The 21,822-nt window shown below is 35.0% G+C and overlaps 1 protein-coding gene, 2 long non-coding RNA genes and 1 pseudogene across 3 annotated transcripts in view; all 4 read right to left on the bottom strand.

The window, feature by feature from the left end:
- The window catches only part of LOC136820461 (uncharacterized), a 46,609-nt gene extending 45,823 nt beyond the window's left edge, over positions 1–786 (bottom strand). The window contains exon 1 of the long non-coding RNA XR_010848589.1: positions 590–786. This is a non-coding gene — a long non-coding RNA (uncharacterized lncRNA). The remainder of the gene's footprint in view (positions 1–589) is intronic.
- A 5,427-nt stretch (positions 787–6,213) lies between these two features.
- On the bottom strand, positions 6,214–13,048 carry LOC136820446 (protein O-mannosyl-transferase TMTC1-like). Its single transcript, XM_067076634.1, has 11 exons — positions 12,623–13,048; positions 12,354–12,427; positions 12,006–12,027; positions 11,694–11,830; positions 10,745–10,826; positions 10,234–10,545; positions 9,588–9,712; positions 8,971–9,135; positions 7,297–7,363; positions 6,692–6,774; positions 6,214–6,280 (listed from the first exon to the last, which is right to left on the bottom strand). The coding sequence occupies exons 1-11, from the start codon at positions 13,028–13,030 to the stop codon at positions 6,214–6,216; spliced, it is 1,542 nt and encodes a 513-aa protein (XP_066932735.1). The 5' UTR covers positions 13,031–13,048.
- A 1,239-nt stretch (positions 13,049–14,287) lies between these two features.
- Positions 14,288–15,205, bottom strand: LOC136820456 (probable tRNA(His) guanylyltransferase pseudogene; annotated as a pseudogene).
- Positions 15,206–17,149: 1,944 nt separating this feature from the next.
- Positions 17,150–20,530, bottom strand: LOC136820457 (uncharacterized). Its single transcript, XR_010848588.1, has 3 exons — positions 20,142–20,530; positions 18,036–18,095; positions 17,150–17,290 (listed from the first exon to the last, which is right to left on the bottom strand). It is a non-coding gene; the product is annotated as an uncharacterized lncRNA (long non-coding RNA).
- Between the last annotated feature and the right edge of the window lie 1,292 nt (positions 20,531–21,822).

The raw sequence follows: 21,822 nt of genomic DNA, 5'->3' as shown, positions 1-21,822 counted from the left end.
TATTCACTAATCGGCGATTGCAAAACAAAAGTTTTGCGAGTATTGAATGTCGCAACTCAGTTTTCTCTCGCAATATAGCAAGATTTTATTTTCGTGAATGAAAGGCAAGCATTTGCAAAAAAGCGAAAATATAAATTCACGAAAATTAATCCAATTAAAGTAGACTTTATTTTGCTTTAATTGAGATGGGGGTGTAGAAGAATCATTCAACTCGTCGAAGGTACGAAATCCCAGATCTTCGTTACACTGAGCTTCTCCGCTTAGTAATGCCCCCGTCTTTCTATCGATGTTTTTGCAAATGTTCCCTTATCGTCATAAAAAAAGCCAAAGCAATTATGAATTTGCATGTGTGAGAATTAATCGTAATTCACAAATCGATCCGTCTTTTGTCTACAACATCGCACTCCATCGTTGCGCCATTTTTTAATTATGCTATTAAAATTTGTTGAAATCAAATTTTTTTCATGTGACAGAGTTGGCGCGTGTTCAGTATGTTGTTGTTATGAAATTAGCACCGTTGCAAGTTGTGGACTTTGAAGAACATTTTTAATGTAAATCTCTATTACCTCCATCATTTTTGTACACGTACCTCTCCTGATCTATCTGTTCTTCTTCTGAAGAAAGCTCATCAATAATTTTCTGAGAAATTCCTTCATCAGAAACTGAAGAAGGCTCAATAAATTTCTGAGAAATTCCTTCTGAAGAAGGCTCATCATGATTTTTCTTAGACATTTTCATAGATATTTGAATATTTATACCTTTTTCTGTTTTCTTGTTCAGCAAAAAGACACATAGCTATGGACAAAAGCAAGTCATTGTCAAATTTCAACCATCGTGGATAGCTAGGAAAGCTACCTTCTCTGTCCGTGCATAGCTTGGAAATCAATACAAGTAGCAGCAAAAGAGATATCGCGCGCGAACATTTTTAACCGCGCGCGGCCCGCTCAGAATCGGAAGAAACATGAATTCTGAATATGAATATTTTTCTGGCGAGCAAGTCCGCTACGTGAAGCAACAAAAGCCCCTGCGGGGCAAAAAGAAAAAAAGGCATACTGCGTGCGTTAAAGCGGGTCGAAATGAAAAACCAGCAGGTCCATAAAACTTGAAATGAAGGACATCTCTACTCCCTATTTTTGCTATAATACGCTAACCTTTTTTTTCAATTTGAAAAATTTAATTCATAAATTCAAATTCCAGATAAAATGCTTTTGTGCTCTGTGTACTCATTGTCGGCAAATTTGACATCACTATGGAATTAGTGAGTTTAAGATACACGTGAGGCTCTAGTGAAAATTTGTCCTAAAGCTTTATTGAAAGAAGCTTTTATTTTGTTTGTTTGTAAAAGCTGAAAAATTTCATTAGCCAACGACCTTTGAGCAAACTAAATTAAACTTATTTAGGCAACCTCAACCTCCATAAGCCTCCAGGTCCAGACCCCTGTTTCGCAAATAATAATGGCCTTAGCAGATCCTACCACCTTCAAGTTTTAAAGAAACTCCCTCCACCAAGCAGCCACTATAAACTTGACATTTAAAATGATCCAAAACTTCGTGAAGGAATTTCTATCAACAACTTTTGATAAAAATCCAAACTCAAGAACCACAAGTATTTTACAAATTTAATTACTTTAGTGATATTTTTCTCACGAGTCGTTAATAGCATCTTATTGCTTTTGTTTATTTTCTCTTGGGAAGATTATAGGTCATTAAGAATTACGCAATCAAGGAAAATATTCACTCAGGGGCGCTTCTCTCAACAACAGATGTGTGCCCTTTTCGGCCGTAGTCGCGCGGTCAGGCGTGTACCACTTTAATATTTGATTATCCCCCTAAGATCGACCCAATCCTTTTTCTAAACTTTTTTCTATTGTCTATAGGCACGAAAAAAAGACTGGGACGGTTTTAAGGTGGTAAAATGGACAAGAAAATGACCGCGCGGCAATTGGCGGCTAAGGTCGAAAAGGTACATATTATATGACCTCGTTAAAGATAGGGAGTCTAAATTCTTAAGGTAGGGCAATATTCGTTGCAGGGTATGACATAACTTAACATATGAGAGTCTATATAAAATCATAGTCCGTATAAAAAACCCTGGTCTGGAAGCTAATTGCTGTAACTTTTTGTTAACTTCTTTCTTTGTTAATAACGATTATAAAAATCGTTACCAAATACTCCTCTTGGGATTGGTTCAAAAGTTAATCACATGATCAAAAACTGAGCAAAACAAAATAATTTCTCAACGCCAGTTCAAGTTCGAAATAATAGAAAAAACGAAAAAACAAAAGGCATCCAGACCCAGGTTTCTTATACGGACTATGATAAAATTGACCTAACATTAACTTACACAATAAATCGAATTTAAAGCATCTGAAGGAGGCCCCCTCAGCGGACCCCAAATTCACGCCATCACGCCAATTTTGTTTCGATTTCACGCCATCACGCCTGAAAAATTTGATTTTCACGATCACGCCAATTTTTTTCGATTTCACGCCATTACGCCTAGAAACTTTTGTTTTCACGCTCGTATTCTCTGGATTGATTCAGTTTTATTTTAGACCACGTTTAGACCCATTGGTATGGATAAAATGCCGCTATGAAAACTTAATTTCTGCCTATAAATAATAGGTATGTGTTTGATGGTCGATCAGTTTTTTGGCATTCTCATTCGCGTAAGTCAAGAATATATCATTTTTCTTATCGGAAACACCCGAAAAATCTGGAAGGAATTTGACCTGTTTTTCCATTTTTAGTAATACACAGGGGTCAACTTCAAGTTTTTTCGGGTGTTTCCGATAGGAAAAATGACGTTATCTTGACTTATGCATATCAAAAATTGTTTGACAACTGGTGGGTCACATCAAAGGGCCGTGGTTTTTAGGGCTCAGGTATATTTGAGCAAATTGACAAAACCCACGGGGTGGGCAACGGAGAAAATTTTTGAATTTTGAAGGGTTCAAAGTGCTATTTTAGGACCCTTTTTAATTCAATTTGAAAAATAATTCATGTAAAAATAATGGAAATCTTTTAAAAGTACAAAGTTTTTTGGTAAAACATGAGGGGCCATGCCCCCCTTTTGACGGGACCCATTGGCATTAATTGTGAATTAGCGTGAATAGTTTTCAAATGGGGAACGAGGAGGCGCAACCATGGTTTGCGCCGACGGGAGAAATTTTCAATTTAGTATGGCTACAATCGCCCTCATTTACTCTCTTTTTTCCAAAATATGGTTTAAACATCACAGGATTCCTTTGATCAATGCCAATCTGCTCAAAATTACACCTCATAATGAACCTGTTGCTTCTTTCTGTTTAAGCCTTTGCTATAAATATATATTTTCCTGAAATAAAGGACCCCATGTCTTTGATGCTTCTAAGAATAAGCATCTAAGAAAGAGAGGGATATGTTAGTTACGGAGGAAACGCAACCATAATATGCAGTTGACTAAAATTTTTGGTACGGTTTGAAAACCATTTTTAGGTTATCGTGAGAATAAACAGCGTTTCCTGCGGTTAGTTCAAAGAAACTCCAAAGATTCTCCCTCTCGTCACTCTCAATGTCATTACTGCCAGGCTGCTGTCTGACAGCCCATAACCCTCTTCAACAGACTCACTGCTACAAAAAACAACCTGCCCTGACTGTCAGCATGTAACGTACCAGCCAAGCACAGGAAAATTACATGTACGCATAGAAAATTAAATGGATAGACCTTTTGATGCTAGTTTTAAGTGTCATGTTGAATAACTAAAACTCCAACCTCAAAACAATGACACATTGGTGCTTAATTATTATTATCAGTGTATTATTATTTCAGTCTGTCATGAAAAATGTAACATCTGACATGCACAAATTTAATTTGTGAAAAATTGAAATTTGCAGAATTTAGTGCTGTGATAGAAAATCCAGAATTTATATGGTGACAGAAAAGTTTTTGGGTACAACGTATTCATAATTTTAGAAAAATGCTGTATTTTTGTTGTGAGAAGAGAATTATTGTAAATTCTGACCTCTTTCTATAGATTGTGGCTGTGCTGAAAACCTTACACTTTAAGATTTATGGCAAAATTTTTTAAAGAGTTTTCTTGCCACACTAATCTTACAATTTAATATAATTATGTAAATTAAAATTACCTATTCGTGAAATTTTTGTTGTCAAACTGAGAATTCTGAATTTTCACCATAATATAAATTCTGACAAATTTTCATCTACGTACAACTATAATTTTGGGGAAATCCCACTTGTTCGACAGTATACTTGTTCGACGGTACATTTGTTAGACCAGTTTTTTCAGGTTGTTTGACAGTTATTAGTTCTACACCCATTTGCTCAACTGCATGGTTGTTCGACAACCACTTGTTCGACACTCTTTTCTCAAACAACTATATAGATTGTCGAACAAGTGGATTGTCAATCAACTGGGTTGTCGACCATTTTGGTACCCATTTGTTCCACAACCCACTTGTTCGACATCCAATTTGACAAGAATTTGTTGAACAAGTGAGCTGTGGAAAAAATGGGTTGTTGAACATGTGACATATGTAAAGTTATTGATTATAAAACCAAATTATAAAAATTATAAAAAGAAAATTTCATAAAAATTTATTAGAATATTTCATAGCTTTAGCCACCATATTTGTTTACATTTTGTTTACATTTTTCATAGCTTAGCTACCATTTTATTTTAGTATATTTGGCCAACTGAGGTCATGCTCTCAAGCCATGTTGTTTTTTGTTGCCTTGACAACTTGGTGCATCAAGTGTATTTAAGGCCTAAAGGCATTCAGTTTCTCACTTGACTCTTGACAGCCATGGAGTAAGGACCTCAGCTCCAGACTCGAGTCACTCAAGTCAATTCAAATAAACATAAACTCAATTCATTCAACAACTGAAGACAAGTCACAGTCTCAGTTTGTTTTGTCTCTCACACTTACCTGTATGGCCACACCTTCACAGTTTTCATTCATGGCCTAACTGGTAAGTCAGCCATCTTGTTTTTGCTTTTTTCTTTTCACATTTAGGTTAAGGTTAAGTTAGACATAGACATTATATATTTATATGCTCATAGCTTATATATTCAGATCTTCATATTGTATTCATTGTCTACTTGACCTCAGGCATTCTGACTTCTGGACTTAGCCATTTTCACTCATTTTTCACTCATTTGGACTTTGTCGTTTTTACTCATCAATCATTTCAATTGAATGTCAAGACCTCGGAGATTCCCCCGGATTGATTATTCTGTATACAACGACGTTGGTAGAAAGACAGCTCCGTCTCCTAAAGCCAACCCTCAACCACCGCAGCCTGATCAACCGACATCATCTGAAGTTGAAGACACAATCACAACTCAATTCCATAACCTGACATTAGACGAGATGTCGAAACCGTCAGAACTCATAATGGACACCAACGTCATCATTTCCGAAATTCAGGATGTCATTGACGAAAGTCCAGTCCACCCAGATTATGTGAGTAACTTCGATTCTGTTACTACAACTCTTGCTACCCTTCGTCTATCATTGAAGAAAAAGCAACAACTGATCCTTGCTGAAAATCTTGAACATCAGTTACTTCCTAAACTCACTCAAGCGCTCGACTCAATAAAACTTCATATCCAGAGAATGGCCGAATGCAAATCCAAAGCTCAGCTAGCTAAACTTGGTGATCAAAGCGCTAAATTTGACATACCAAACACTTTTTCCAGTCAATGAATCAGCTCATCATTATAACCAGTCTGCCATTTTGTTTGTTTTGATTTGCACAAGTAATATTGTAATTTGTGTTATATCATACACCTGTTATAATTTGCATTTATAACACTCGCTTCAGCTTTTCAGTGGTAAATCAAAACTAATAACATGTAATATGTAATAATGGCAATAGCATATAATAACGTAATATGAAAATATTTATACAACCGTCCCGAAAAAAACCGAATATTTTACGGAAGAGACTAACTACGGGGATGCTTGCGCGACAACAAACAACAAAATTTCGAGATTCCAGTCCAATATCTATGCGTGAAGCTATGAGTGCCTCCTCGTTGCTGCGCTCCTGCGGGGGCAATTACATACATTTCGTAAGCATTAAAGTGATGCATAATATTTAGCTTAGGTGACATATTTTGTAGCCACACCCACCAATTAATAAAATCAGTTCCCGCCCAAATGGGTTCCTTTAACAATAGCAATACATGATACATAAAAGAAGTGACAATCAACTTCGACAAAAAAACAAACATGTCTTCAAAATATCACATGCTTTCTCGTACTCTCCTCTACTTCTAAAATTAACAAAAACGTTCATTCGTTACTCTTAACGCAATGTCTATGTTTCATCTTTAACACCTCAAGTTTTCAAAACAAAAAAATTATCATTAGAGGCTAACGAGATATAAGATTTTGAACATTTTAAACAACCCAATCCACCAAACATGTTATTGCAAATTTCTAAAAGAAAGGGTCAGATTTTAGGTTTGCCATTTTAAAAAGAAGGGCGTCTCCATTGCTATGCCATTTCAGTTAGTTTTTTTATACCAGTTAAATAACTTAGCTAAATACAGTTCGCAAAAAGTTTTTGAGGTTGGATGGTTCAGTTTAATTTTCTTGCAATAAATCTTTCGCTAAAAAATCTTTCGCTAAAAAAAAGCCGTACCTAAAATATGACATCCCAAACGAAGGACAATATTTGTTACCTATAAATATGGGCAATGTTGAACATTGCACGGTAATGACCAGGTGTGTGTTTGATGGCTTCATTGAAGTGATATTCTGCAACCTATTGGAAGAGAATAAAACTGATGTGAAATCTTAACAGGTCACGCATCCTACAATCTCCCTTGAAATATATTGAGATTTTAGTGTATTTTAACGTTTTTCAGAATTTAAAGTTCGGGCGAGAATTGCTATTTTAGCACTTCCACTTTCTTCCATTGAATGTTTCGATTTTAGAGGGGTTTGGTGGCTTCTAAGCTATATTCCAAGCCTCATTCGAGCAAATTTGAGCTTTTAAATCCTGAGATCCTAAGCTCCTAAGTCTTAAGTCTCATGTTAAAACTCAGAGTTAAAACTCTACTTTCCAACTGTAGTTTAAGGCGCCTAAAAATCAATTGTGGTGTTCAAAATTACACCGGGAACTCCCCTTTGTCTCAAATATTTCTTGAAAGATTGTAGCAAATGATACATACTAACATTATAGTAAAATTAAGATACTTCAACATTTTTTCAAGTTTTTAGACAATCTTTTTTGTTTGTAATATACATATACATAACTATTAAAGTAGTAAGAAGAATATTTCACCCCTGGTTGATCATTCTGCAACAGTGTAGCGAGATTGTTGTGTGAACTGGAATGTGGTGGGTATAATCTACAAAAGAAGCATTCGATAGTGTTTTTGGAAAAATTGATACAAATCTCAAATATCAAGAACATAATATGACTGCAAATATGTGCTAATGAAGACCTGGATTTAGCCTATAAAATATAAGCTAGATTGATCCAGTCATTTCGTTTAATCTGCTGTTTAGTTGTAACTGAATAGTATTCCAATGCAATCTTCAAAATCCGTAACTATAAAAATACTTCAAAGCACCGAAAACGCTATATTGCCATAATCTGTGTCTTAGCCTTGTGAATAAAGGCTTAGTTAACTAGGCTAGCCTGAATGCTCCTCTTTCCCCTTAGTCATTCTCATTCATTGCCCAGCATTTTAAGCAGAGAGGCATCTAGTACAATTTTCGAATCTTTGATACGTCCCAGCCAGGCATTCAAAACCCACGTCCTTGCGCATTGTTCCCGAATACTCGACCTTTACACTAAGACCATGTTCACACGGTACGTTCCGTTTCGTTCCGAAACGAAACGGTTCCGAAACACTGTGTGAGCGTCAAAATTGGTACAAAGCAAAACAGATCGAAACGGTTTCGCTCCACTATTTTCATCGGAACGGAACTGCTCCGTTTTCTTGCTCCAAAACGTTCCAGAATGAGTATGAACACTTCCTATCCGTAACACATACAACACCGGAGCGATACGGAACCGTAACGTCTGAACATGGTCTAACGGTGCACTAAGTAGTAGTAAACACGAGGTTAATCGAAAAAGTAGAGGAAGCCTCATTTTTTTCTTTTAGTTGTAGCAAGTATGCAGCAATAAGAAATGTAACAACTAATTTTAAGTAACATCATCAACCTCTTGACAGAAAAGCAAAATGATTGCTTGCATCTTTTGGATGGTAATACCTCTATAGCTAATTGATTTTGCTTCAAAATTTTATCAAAGGGCAGGTAAATAAATTACGTTCGATCCCATTCAACTTAAACTTACTCGACCGCCTTTTTATAATGATAAACAGCTTGTTTAGTTCGATTTTCGTCTTTGAGAAAATTAGCGTAGTTGTAGTGAGCTTTTGCATTGTGTGGTAAGGTGTGGACGCCTGCTATGTAAAATAGGTATGATAAAATAAGTTTTTACAAGAATGATGAAATTGAAATCTTCTTATGAATTTGCCTTAAGTTAAGTTATGTTTCTTAACGGATTCTCTCGATGTATACCTTAATTTAACAATATTATTTTATTTTCTCCAGGTTGTCCCAAAGCTTTAGCCTTGGATTTTTATTAATTTTTCTTGGGTGTGGAAAGTTACTGTAAAATTTCTAGGTGGTAAAAGACTGATTTTAGTTCATCCACCGTTACTATAACATAAGGTACAAATAGTTTTCCAAGGATTTTTTTTGCAAATTTTACTATTTTCCAGGGGGTATCTACACATTTCCAAGAATCTTTTTTTAACTTGAAAAGGTTCGTCCTCCCCCTTGAATAGAATATTTTATGGAATATAGCCCATTTATTTGCACCACTTCTTAAAGGTACGTAAAGTCACTACATACTTCGGCATCACTGTTTATATTCTATTTAAACAACTTTGCCCATTGAATGAAAATTTTTTATGACTATTGATTTAGTCATACCTACCTAAACAGTGTCTCTCTTGTTTTCCAGACTCGATTGTAAGAAATCGTTTTGGAGGTGAAGAGAACGACTGCCATCCAAAACATAAAGTAGGAGGTGTTTTTAAATTTAGGGAATTTCTGACACAGTCGATTCAATCCAACCACAACCAAGATAGTGTAACCAACACTAAAAACAAGAATATTTATAATACAGCGTTTATTTGACGAGTAGATCACTTAATAATTGTGCGGTCGTAGTGTAGTGATAGAGCATCCGGCTACGGTGCGCAAAGTTGTGGGTTCAACCCTCAGGCAGCTCATACCAAAGATTCCCGTATTGGTACTTGATACTTGATGCTCAGCAATTAAGAGAAATATCAAGAGTTAATGGAGCAATCAAGGGAGAAAGAGCGGCGCCCTCCCTAGCTTCGGGTAGATAGCCATCGAAAGAAGGAGCCTCCAGGTCGCCTGCGACTGCGGTCGTAGACTTACTTTACTAATAATTGTGCAATATGAATAAAGTAAAAGCTCAAGATGAGGTAAGAATCTTTTAATGAACAAAGGCTTAAAGAAGCCCAATGTAAATCTTGTACTTTTCACATGTGTTACAATCATGTTACAAAACAGACTGTGTATTACCTTGGAATGTAAAGAATCCTTTCAGCAACCACAAAGCCAACACGAATGAAGAAATTAGAAGCAGGCAGAAAAGGAATCACCAGAAAGAGTAGACCAACCACCAATGCATGGTTGTCATTTGAATCCTAAACGATTAAATGTAAAAAATGTTTTTTCCTCAAGAAAATTTGATACAAACTATACAGTATGCAGTTGTAAACTTCTGTTTCTTTCCCAACCTAGGATTGAAGAATTTTACATTAAAAAGCTAAGTTATGTATGAATAAAGGGAAATGTAACAAAAACTTCAAAATGTAACGTTTCATAGAACAGAAAGGGGTTACAACCCCTAATAAACCCCTACCCTAGGTAAATTCTTTATCAACTATAATTTTCCCGACCTTCAGGATAGAACTGGGTTGTTTTATCACCCACTTTCAAATTGATCTAATTGACAGTATACAGTATTGTCCTTTGGACAGGACGAGGTGAATTTGAGTCAATTTGGAGTATTTAAAAACTGTTGGGTTGCGAGAGAAGAGAACAAGAAGAGTTTCAGGGCTTTAACCCAGTTAGTACCACCAAGTAGTGGTGTGAACTATGCCACCCGTGAAATTACCATGAAATACAACGAGAAACATTCTAGCATTTCATATAATGTGTATACCTCTTTTGATGGCCTTTTAAAAACCCAAGTCAAAAGATTAACACCAGTGATAACAAAAAATGAAAGGCCGAACAATGTTTCCAAGTTTCTTGTATCCGATAGTGTCTCAACCAGTGGTATACTTCCAATCTGCCAATCGTAGCACAGAACATTGGGTGATAAGAGAAGTTTAAGGTTGAAGATGAGTAAGTAGAGATAAGTTAAGATGCGTGTTTGGAGATGTGGTGAGAATGATGCAGGGTTGTCTTCTAGTTTGAACTTTGGTAAAGTGTAGTTCATCGGGTACATACGGTATCGAAACAACGCCAAAAACTAAATAAATGATAATAAAGATTATTTATTGCTGGTGTTTATGAAGTAAACCTCGAGGTAGGTGAAAAAGAATTATAGGAAGTTCACCAATGCTCATTGAACCAACCTGACGGTCTAAAAGTAGCATAAATAATAGCTAAAGGTGTCAATCCCTAAAAATTTGCTTTAAATGAGTTTTTTTTTTAAACTAAAATCTCACCCAAACCAATAGAAATCCAACTCTTTTGAAAAACCTTGTTTGCATTTGTTTTGTGCTGCTATGAATTCCATCAGTTAACATGCTATCAATATAAAATAAAATCATTAAATAGCTGAATAAGTTAGACTGATGTCCCCTTCTGTTATTCTCAATGAAATCAGAAGATAGAACCTACGAAAATTTAACTTTTTTATCGTTTTTTAAAAAGTTTTTATGAAATTCATATCATTCCATAGGGCTGGTTCTACCCGTGATCTTGGGTGATTTTAATTAGAACTAGTAATCGTATGGTTTGGTGTGCAATTAACGATTAATCACGAGTAGAAAATTAAGGTATTTTCTCCTTTGTTACGAGTCATTCATCGTTAATTGCACCCCAAACCATACGATTCCGAGGTAATCGTCTATGAAAATATTTCTTATCTTTTTATATCTTAGCAAAAATTCGATTCGAAAACCTCTTTTTGTTCTTTTGACTAAAAGAAGGCATTGCTGTGCGATGTTTCTTTGTTTTCATCAAGAGAAGATATTGCATTGCAAAATTTCTTTGTCTTTCAAAGTGACAAAAGTGACAAGTTGACAAAAGTGACCCCTGCCGTAGAATGCAAAGAGTGGTAATAGTGCAGGTAACGGTACTCTAAACCAACCAGAATCGAGAAACTTTGTACAACTGACGATTACCGTTGAACGAGTCATTATGTGGTCGATTTGCCTGGGCTTACGGGAAGTGACCTGCAAGGGGTGAGCACGCTTTCACCCGAATATGCTCATCCACCATCCAGGGAAATAAGACAGGGACCAGACAGACCATTGATTTAAAAATTGTGGTATTAAATTTTGCGGAATCTCGATGCTGAAAAGAACGCTCAAAATAATGAGCAAAATTATAAAATTTCTAACATTTATTTCCCAAATATAAAACTCTATTAAAGTAATATCATGGCAATACCTTGCAATGTATTGTTTATTACATAGAGCATCGTAACCAATCAATACAAAGAATATCATGACAGAATGCTCTTTGATGAAGAATGTGGATGTACCATATGCAACAACTACCAAAAGGTCGCTAGTGAAAAAAACATCCTGAAATGTAATCAATATATTAGTTAAGAATAAATATAACTGTTTGGCTTTTTGGGTAATTTTGAAACGGCAAGTTTTATCTTCATTTTTAATTGCAAATTTCATAAAATTAAAAAAATGAATAAACACCTTTTGTTTTTGTTTTTCTGAAAATGAATAGGAAGAGTATATTTACCTGTTGAGTTGTCACAAGATATCTATAAAAAGAAAGGATTAGAGTTTTATTTATGTATTCCAGTTATCTTATGTTTTAATTTTGGTTCATAACAGGTAGGAATTATATAAATATATGAACGCGATAAATTTAAATTATTTAATCAAATGTCTGAATTTGTAAATGCTAGATGTTATATGCCAAGTTATGATAGATCTGAAGATGCTCTACCATAGAGTATCAATAAATATCATCAATAAATAAATTTTTGTTGTTTCTTGCCTGTGACTCATCCAAATGTTTAAGTTTTAATTATAGAAATGCAATCACTGAAGAGTTTTATAAAATTTTAATGAATATATATTTTACTTGTGGTAAGCCTTGAATGCAAGTAGTACGAATAGACAAGACAACATATCAGCTCTTCCAACAACACCTGTTACCTAGAATATGGTTAAAAATCATCAATATGAGTCATAAAACAGTCTTCTAAAAGGACGGGTCCAAATAGGGTGGTTGGGTTTCCGAACGTCAAAACTTTTGTGAAAGATTTTAGACAGTGATTGCTAACTTTTAGAGGGTTTTAAAAACGTTTTTTGACTACGTTGAATAAAAAGGTAAAAAAATAAAAAACTCACAGCTTCTACATGAACAGGGTGTGTTGCAAACAGTATAGTTGCCATCAACGATAATTTTGTGTCAAATAGAATAATATCTCGTAACACTTGAAAAAGCACATTGCAGACAAATATGTGGAGCAAAACATTGACCAAGTGATAACCAAATGGGTTCAATCCAAATACCATATAATCAAATCTGAATGTCAGAGTACATATTGGTCTGAAGGATTTGTGACTTTTGGAATCAATCAGGGTACGTCCCCAGAAATCATTGTAAAAGATATTCCAAACAGAGGTATTTGGTAGGATGTCTTTATTGTTGACAATGGCGAATATGTCATCATGAACGAATCCATTTTCCAACGAGTTGTAGAAGCAAATGAAACAAACCAATGTTATTAGTAGTGTTATTAAATTGTTTGTCATCTGATAGTTTAATCATTGCTAAAAGGGGGAAATATTGTAGGTTATATGAAAGATTGTCATTCTCAAACATGAATATAGGCCTCATCTTGATTATGGTGATATCGTATATGACCGCCCGGGAAATGCTACCTTTGTGCAGAAGCTTGAATCTATTCAATATAATGCCTGTTTAGCTATAACAGGCTGTTTTCGTGGAACGTCTCAAGAAAAACTATATTCAGAACTTGGTCTTGAAAGTCTTGCTGACAGGCGCTTTGCTAGAAGAATGACATTCTTCTATGGAATTATTAACAATTTAGCCCCTTCGTATTTACGTAACTACCTGCCAGTAAGACTTACAGCACCAGGTGGCCTTAGAACAAGAAATCCTATTTATCCTCTTAATATACGAACCGAGCGTTTCCGTAACACTTTTTTCCCGTACTGCATATCTCAGTGGAATGTTCTGGGAGGTAATATACGAGATCTACCTTCAATTAAAACTTTCAAAAAAGCAATCTATGAATTTTTGAGACCCAAGCAATCTCATGTTTTTGATGTTCCTGACATTCAAGGAGTGATCTTTCTTAATCGACTTCGGGTCGGTTTCAGCCATCTCAACGAGCATAAATTTAGACATGGCTTCCGCGACACTTTAGACCCTTTCTATGGTTGCCGAACTAACTCTGTTGAAAACACTCAGCACTTTCTTCTGCACTGCTCTATATATTCCCATGCAAGACATTCTTTGTTCGACAAACTTCAGACCCTAGGCATTATTTTTCATCCGCCGCTTAACCCTCCTTTTTTCTGTCGGCTTTTATTATATGGGGATGAAAGTTTGACTTCAAATCTAAATAAATCTATTCTTTGTTCTGTTGTTGAATTTCTTAACGAAACTGGAAGGTTTAGCGGTGCTTTATTTTAGGCTTTTACCTAACAATTGTAGCTTCCTTCTCCAAGATTTTTTCTTTATTTACTTATTTATTTATTTTTACATAGTCTAGTACCTCTGGCGATATAACGTTAGTTCCTAGCGGGGGGAGGGACTATATTTTATGTTTAAGTAATGTTTTGTAATATGTTCGTAGTGTACACGTGTTTTTGTTTCAATAAAGAAAAAAAAAAAAAAAAAAAAAAAAAAATATAGTGTGTTATTATTCAGAAATTCTCAAAACGATTGAACTATTCCTCCATTTATCAAAGTAGCTTAATAAATAAGCTTTGGATAAAATTGATCAGGAAGATAAGAGTGAAATGGGATTTCTTTATCGGTTTTCATTTTTCATTTTGATATTCTGCATTTCCATATTCTCATGTTATTACAGTGAGGAAAAATAATCAATAACTAAGCCCATTATAAAAATAATCTTATATAAAATGCTTTTTATGAAAAATTATTTATAAAAAGAGAAAAAGTTCTATAAAATATTAGGGTGTTGTTTCCAAAAAGAATTTCCTATTATGTCTTGATGAAGAAGTACAACTTTGCTCCTTGTACGTTTGTTTGTTTCATTTGTTAGTTCACCATCCTTTGTTTTTTTAACAACTTCATCCTCGTATCTCTTATCAACACAGATCCCTTCTTAAAGATATCAGACTCCTCATTGTAATCTATACCAAACTCTGAGAACAGCATTTCATTTTTATCTCCTGACAATGTTCCTTTTAATTTCTTTTCAGCTTCAGTCGTTGTTAAACCACCCTTGTTGACTAACGTCTAAAAACAAGTATTATAAAGGTTATTAATGTGGCAATCGGCTTGTCTCCAATTTAAGTAATCCCGAATATTCTCAAGAGCAGGGTATACAACGACTCTTGAGTCAAACATTGGTGGATATTGAAGTTTAGTGTCCGGGAAGAATTTCTGCCAATGGAAAACAAAACAGGAAGAGAACAATGACACAATATTCGTCATTAGTTTACTTTTCCTTCGACTAAATTGTGTTGTTTTCCTCTTGAAAATAAAACTGTATTCATCACTTTCACCATAAGATAATGTCATGAAATTGTTGCATCACTTCTTCAGCACATTTATTCATCAATGAAAGACCCCTTATATCATTAGGTTTTGAGTAGCAATGATCCTCAGAAAATCGATGAAAACTCCTACCATCAATGCGCACAACTATCCAACACATCATTTTCTTCAAATTTCTTTACATATTCAAATTTACTTTTTGCCATTTTTTAAATATCTTAAAAAGAAATACAAGAACAAAATATTAAGAAAACCTAGCATTGATAAAGAATACAGACATTACAGAGAACAGTTTCAAGGAAAAATGAAGTAGGTGGACTATTTCTCCAAAAAGAGAATCAACAAATGAATTTTTGTAAGTTTTTTTTTTGCATTATCTAGCCACTAAATCAAACTACACAAAATTTAGATAAATAAGAATGTTATAGTATAATACAGATAAAATGAAACGAAAAAATACAAAATTGGCCAAAGATGAAAAATAAAAGGGATATAAACAAAGTTACATTAGGAATTAATTCACAAAAAGTAACAACATTATTACACAACATTATTAGTACACAGCAGAAAGTAGCACCAGTTATTTGAAACTACCAATTTTCTGTAGATAAGGTTCAATGGTCAATATACTACATTAGTTTCGACTGATGATAACAATGATACAGTTACCATATTACTTCAAACAAGTAGCCTGGCGGCATTACGGCCCAGCATAAGACGTCTTTCATTGTATCGAATGTACAATATTAATCTGACACCAAGTGGCCTATTCCCGTGACGCTTCAAGGCCTCTCGAACATAGTTTTTCATATTTATATTGTTAAAATGTATATTTCTGGTACGCAGCCTCCCTTCTATAGAGGTTTTGTAGATGGCACTGAATAATCTGTAGTATTTCAGATATTGTTTTTTAATAGAAATAACAGCACATGGGTCAATTTCCGTCTTTTCAGGTGTTTCCAATAGGTACGTTTTTATAAGAATGTAAGGCAATGTTTATTGTAATAGAGCTATAGGAGTTTTTTTTTAAGAAATAATTTTACTTTGTAGAACATAGATCTTTCATTTTACAGTTATTAGTATTACTTGTAATTATTCCATCGTATGTATTAGTAATGCTTTTTTTATCTCCTTGAAAAAAATAACGTTCTACAAAAATTAAATGCTCTGTTCCTCCGTTAAGTTTGCTCCCTGAAAACATCCTCACTTAAAAGACTTTTTATAAAAAATGATTTTAGCATGCACATTCTTCTACCTGGTTCGGAGCTAAAACGCACCTTCATTTCAGATTACAGAGATTATTTCGACTTTTTGAAAAATACTACCTTAAAGGAAGAAATTTTGGAGGGAATTTAATTTGGCGGATGGCCAAAAAAGTTTTTTCAGAGGGAATTTAATTTGGCGGATGGACGAAAAAACTAAATTTGGCGGGAATTTAATTTAGCGGTCGCTTAAAAATTTAACCTTAAGATGGCGTCAAAACAGCGAAAAAATAGCAAAAACACCTTAAAAGAGATCATATTTTCAAAATGTTTAATTTGGCGGATGGCGGAAAAAAGAAATTTTGGCGGATTTCAGTCAAATCCGCCAAATTTTCTTTCCGCCAAAATTTCTTCCTTTAAGGTATTCGAAAACCCTGATCTACTTTCTTTTACTTTAGAAAGATTCTACTAAAAAAGGGAAGGGTTTAAGAAGTCTAGAAAGCTCTTTACTGGGAAGTGACGAGCCAACCTTAAAACCTCGATATATTGAACGAAGGTCGAATTGCCTACATGTTTATTTTTTATAAGCATTGCACTTATAAGCATATCTAGGCTCAGATATGGGGAAAAATTAAGCATATGGCAAGCATTGCTTGAGCCTACAAAAATGTTTTTTTCCTGATTTTGGCTTTTTTTGGCTGGAATTTTATGGATTTTCAGTATTTCCCTGAATTTATGCTTTGGATTTAAGCATCCCCTCAAGCATTTTTCAGCCTTATTAAGCATTCGAACTAAGCATCTCTGAGCCTGTTTTCGGATTTTTGTATGCTTATAAAAAACAACATGTAGTTCCATTAAAGTTGCCGATCGAACTACGATAAGCTTCGATCGATATCATGATTTTTCGCCTAAAGATTACTATGCGAAGGGAAGAACAAAAAAAATGACACAGGAAACTCCCAGGAAACTTCAATGTATATTTTAAAACGGTATTGTTAACCGAGTAAGCTGATTAAGTTTAGTAAGTTTAGTAAGCTAAGTTTAGTAAGATTTGGCTGTTTGGCTGTGTAGACAGATCGGTGGTTTCGGCGTTGATTCCTAAAACGAAAAAGAAAATATGAAACGTCAATTTCTTATTGAATTGCTATTCTCTCCTAAAAAGGGGGAGTTATTATCTTCGAGTTAAGAAAATTGAGTTGTGTAACTCGATGACTTATTTTAAACAAACTTATCAAGTTATGTACTCGGTGACTTTATTTCATTAGGAATGTTAAATAACTCGATACCTTATTTCATAAACAGATTCATTGAGTTAGGAAATAGTCATAACTCGAAGCATGGCGTCATGCTTCCTAATTCGAAGACTAACTCGATATTTTATAACTCGATAAGATTATAAGCCCCTAAAAAGGCAGGGGAATAATTTTTCAGTGACTTCTTAATACTGCTAATGAGCCTATTTTTTCTATTCATGTCCTTGTCTTTTGTGAGAGAGAGAGAGAGCGAGATAGGAGGGGTGTAAAATTTTTCATCACAAAGTTAATTTTATAATGGACTAGGAGCCCCCCATCCACATTTAATCAAAATTCGAAAGAGAAAACAAAAATTTCAAATTATTTTAAGCAGCCCTAAAATGCAATTTTAAGTTTTAATTATTACAGTAAATAAAAAGAAAGACCCCGTCCATTTTTTGTTTTTGATTAGAGGGAAGAAATTTTTGTGGTTTTGGGTGTCTGTCAACCACACGAAATTGAATGCCACAAAAATTTCTTCTATTTAAAATGTACTCGACTTCCCCTTCAATTAAATACAACTTGCAGTTAATAAAACATAGTCAACTCACCTATAAAGGATTGGAATCAAGATAGGATTTCTTTCTTGTCAGTAATTATTCGAGTGAGCACTAGAAAAAATGGAATATATTTTATAAGATTATGTTTCAGTAGAAAAATTTAATGCGTTTTGTTAAACGAATTGATGACAGTAGAATATGAGTAAAAACATGTGTTTTTCATTTTTCTTTATGTCCTAATAAGCGTGGCTTTATTTTTCTTGATTTTCTAATAAGCGCCGCTTTGCATCGGATTCTAGGTGTGGCGCTTATTTTGAAAAAAATCTATAGGTGCAGCGCTTAGGGAGCGCTTCAAAAAGGGTCATTCTGGTATTTTTTAATACATATTACTACATCCATTGTTTTAAACCAGAAATAGATTAAACATTATGCCATCTAGTCTCAGACTGTGTCATTTTAATCACACACTAAAGTAAGACAAACTATTTTCAGAGCAAACGTAAAAATTGTTATCTTTTTCTTTGAGCATTGCTGACTGGTAGTAAAAGCATACTGAAGTTTTCAAAAATTCCATGCAATAGAAGTTGAGAAAAAGGCCAAAAAGGCCAAAAACCACTCTTCCCTAAGGAAAAGCAAACAAAATGGGTTTGTTTACCTCCCTTTTAAAAAGCGATGTAGTGCAAAGACTGCGCAGAAAAAAAATCCAGAAAACCAGAATTACGGGAAAGGTGTGGAGGGATCCGACCGACATTGCTACGTTCTCCAAGCAACAACATTAAAAGGGAGCTGCACAATCTATTTAATAGACACTATTATTTGTTAGCCATTCCAAATATATTGTTTCGGTGTATGGCGGCAATCGAAAATATGTTCCGTTCGCGTCAAAACCACAGCCATTACTTTTTTACGAGCGCACAAGAGTGTCATTTTGTTATTGTTTTATTTTCATGATTACATACAGAGTGAAACGAAGGACTAGTTTCTGTGAGCTCTCGAACTTGCTTAAATAGTAAGGGGGCCGTCCATATAGTACGTGCGCAAAGATTTTCCAAAAATTTGATACCCCCTCCTCCCTTGTACGTACACGACCCTCGACATGGCCCGAGAATTCTCGGGCCTCTTCGGGCTATGTTCGGGCCGAGAGACCCTATCAATTCTTTTGGCCCGAACTTGACCCAAATCATTCGGGCCACGTTCGGGCTACGACTTAAGACGTAAACTGTTCAACCTATACCTTTGTGCCTGTGTCAGAAGATTCCATTGATTAATCCAGCTTGTCCAGTCATAATGAAATTAAAACGTGAAAATGACGTTGAAAATGTGTGAAAATGTTAATTTTAATTTATTTCGTCGCGTTTCATCTTGCTAAATGAACTTAACAAACTCCTCGTGGACCACGCTTCAAAGTTTAAAACCAGGACCAGTCTAATAGCAAATATTTAAGTGAAATCAAGTTTTTCTAGAGAAAATATTGAAAAAATACAGTCCTGAAATTACACGCGGGTTTATCATGATTTCAAAAGTTAGCCTGCGTGTGGCCCGCGTGAGGCCCGCCCGCGGCCCGAAAACTCGGGCCATGCTCGGGCTTTATGCGCATTCCAGTAAAAGTTTTGGCCCGAGAATTATCGGGCCATGTCGAGGGTCGTGTACGTACGCAGAGAACAATAGAAATGATGTCGTTTAAACAATAGATGTAAGCTTTTGCTAAACCCCCCTCTCCCCCTTCACTGCGTATGTACTATATGGATGGCCCCAAGCAGTGCCCGCGGGCGAAAGATTTGTATGGATGTGGAAACCGTCCATTTTTCTAAAATGGTATTTGTATTCCAGTTTATTTGGCAATTTGGTGTGCACGGTTTCATTTCAATTTCAATTTGAAGCCGCCATTTCTTTATTATTCATTTGCGACCAGGGGTGGTGTGATTGTTATAACCGAACCGTAAATGATGTAAAGGATGACGGTAGTAAATTAGGTGATTTCAAAGTATAGTTTTTAGTATTTATTCGCTCGCTCGATGAAAAATTGCAACAATTTTCCGACTTGTCAGACTTGGAATCTTTGTCTGTCAATTTCTTGGTCGGTCGGCTGACACAAACAGAACATATTTTTTATAGTCCCCTATATTAAAAAAATGTCTCAATGATTTAATTAATTACCTTTTGAAAGAAATGTATATGATGATAGCAGGGAGCAGATTCGCGATTGAGCAAGAAACTACAGTCAGCACCAAATGATATGGATGTTTGTATTTGCACTATTTGTAATAAATACCCACAGGATCAGCAGGAAAAACTACTTTCAGCATCAATAATGATATGGATAGTTACAACTGGTAAAAAAACGTGTGTCTGAAGCAGTCAAACGTCAAAGATGAAAACAAGACAGAATCTATTAGTTCCATAAAGTTTGAGCAGAATTAGATCACACTTACTAAAGATTAACATTGTCTTATAGCTGAATAAATTCTTTTTGCGAAGCGAATGTACATGAGCGAAGCAGTTTTGCTATCGTGTGTGCGTACCTTTAACTATCTATCCTTTCGACTCTCTATAAGGCAGGGAGAGGGGAAAAACGTTTCGTATCTCCGAGTCGCGCGACACCAAAATATTTAGGAGATAAAATATGAAGGATAATGCGGGAAATTTAATATAAATTATCTCCGTTATATTAAATTTGACGTGTACGTCAGAATGATACGAAGAACGAGTCAACCCTCCGTGACCCGGGAAGTCATTATTTAGGAGATAACAAACGTGAAGAACATCCCGGGAAATGATAAAACAAATTACCTCCGTTATAATAAATTGATATTATTTGAATCTATTGTAAAGCGAAAGTGATGCCATTATGCTTTTTCAAAAATCAAAACAAACATGGCGGCAAAAATAGGTTGTTGCTATTCTCTTTTACTTTGTTGTCTTTGGTGTTCATGCTATTAATGAGTTGAATTGGATCAAGATTTTTGTATGATTGTCACAAGAAATGGCTTATGTTGTAGTGTACTTATCATTCTTTCCTGAATCGAATGTTTTGTTTCCGTTTTGATGGTTGGAATGAGAGATGCCAATTGCAATTTCTTGCAAAAAAAGGACAATTTTGAAATTTTCACTGACTTAGGCAGGTTAGTTTTCACTCAACCTTAGATCAAAATCTTCTTCTTCTGTAGTATTGACTTAACTGAATTAGAAAAAGGTGAACCAGGGGAACCAAGGAGAACGGAGGTGAACTCATCTGGTAAACTGGCTGAATTGAGGTGAACCCAGAACCCAGAGCCAGATTCTGCACAACTTCTTACAGTACTTTGAAATTTTCTTTGTGCATTTTGAACGTGGAAAACCTTTGTTGTAAACACACTTTTGACAAGCCTTTAAAACATGGACAGTTAGGAACATTTGGCGAGTTCCTGTACGCAACCGTGATCTAAAAAATCATAACAACACTCATTAAAAAATGACGTTCATGTCTTTTCGCATTTTTTTTAGCCTAGACGATGTAGCAAACATAGTAAGTATAAGCACTAAGCACTGTGCTTTTAATTGGTTGACATTTTCTTTTGCGACGGAAAAACTTTTTTCAAACTTTCAGCGATGATTGACCAAACTGTTACAATGAAAATTATGCAGCGCATTTTTTATCTTCTTACCTTTTTCATCTTTAATGTAGCACTCAAAGTTTACTGAAAGTAAGCACATAAGATATTCTTATAATTAATGATATTCATTGAAACACACTTCGTTGTGCGCTGCAGTGGAGTGCATGACATAACTCGCGCGGCAACTTTGTCTTTCTGCAACTCTTTCCACCATTTTAGATGGCCTTAACAATAGATCCAAAAGG

Source organism: Clytia hemisphaerica, unplaced genomic scaffold, assembly GCF_902728285.1.
Source record: "Clytia hemisphaerica strain Z4C2 unplaced genomic scaffold, Clytia hemisphaerica genome assembly, whole genome shotgun sequence".
NCBI lineage: Eukaryota > Metazoa > Cnidaria > Hydrozoa > Leptothecata > Clytiidae > Clytia > Clytia hemisphaerica.
The sequence above is the reverse complement of the archived record's forward strand: the minus strand, read 5'-3'. Positions and strand labels throughout refer to the sequence as shown.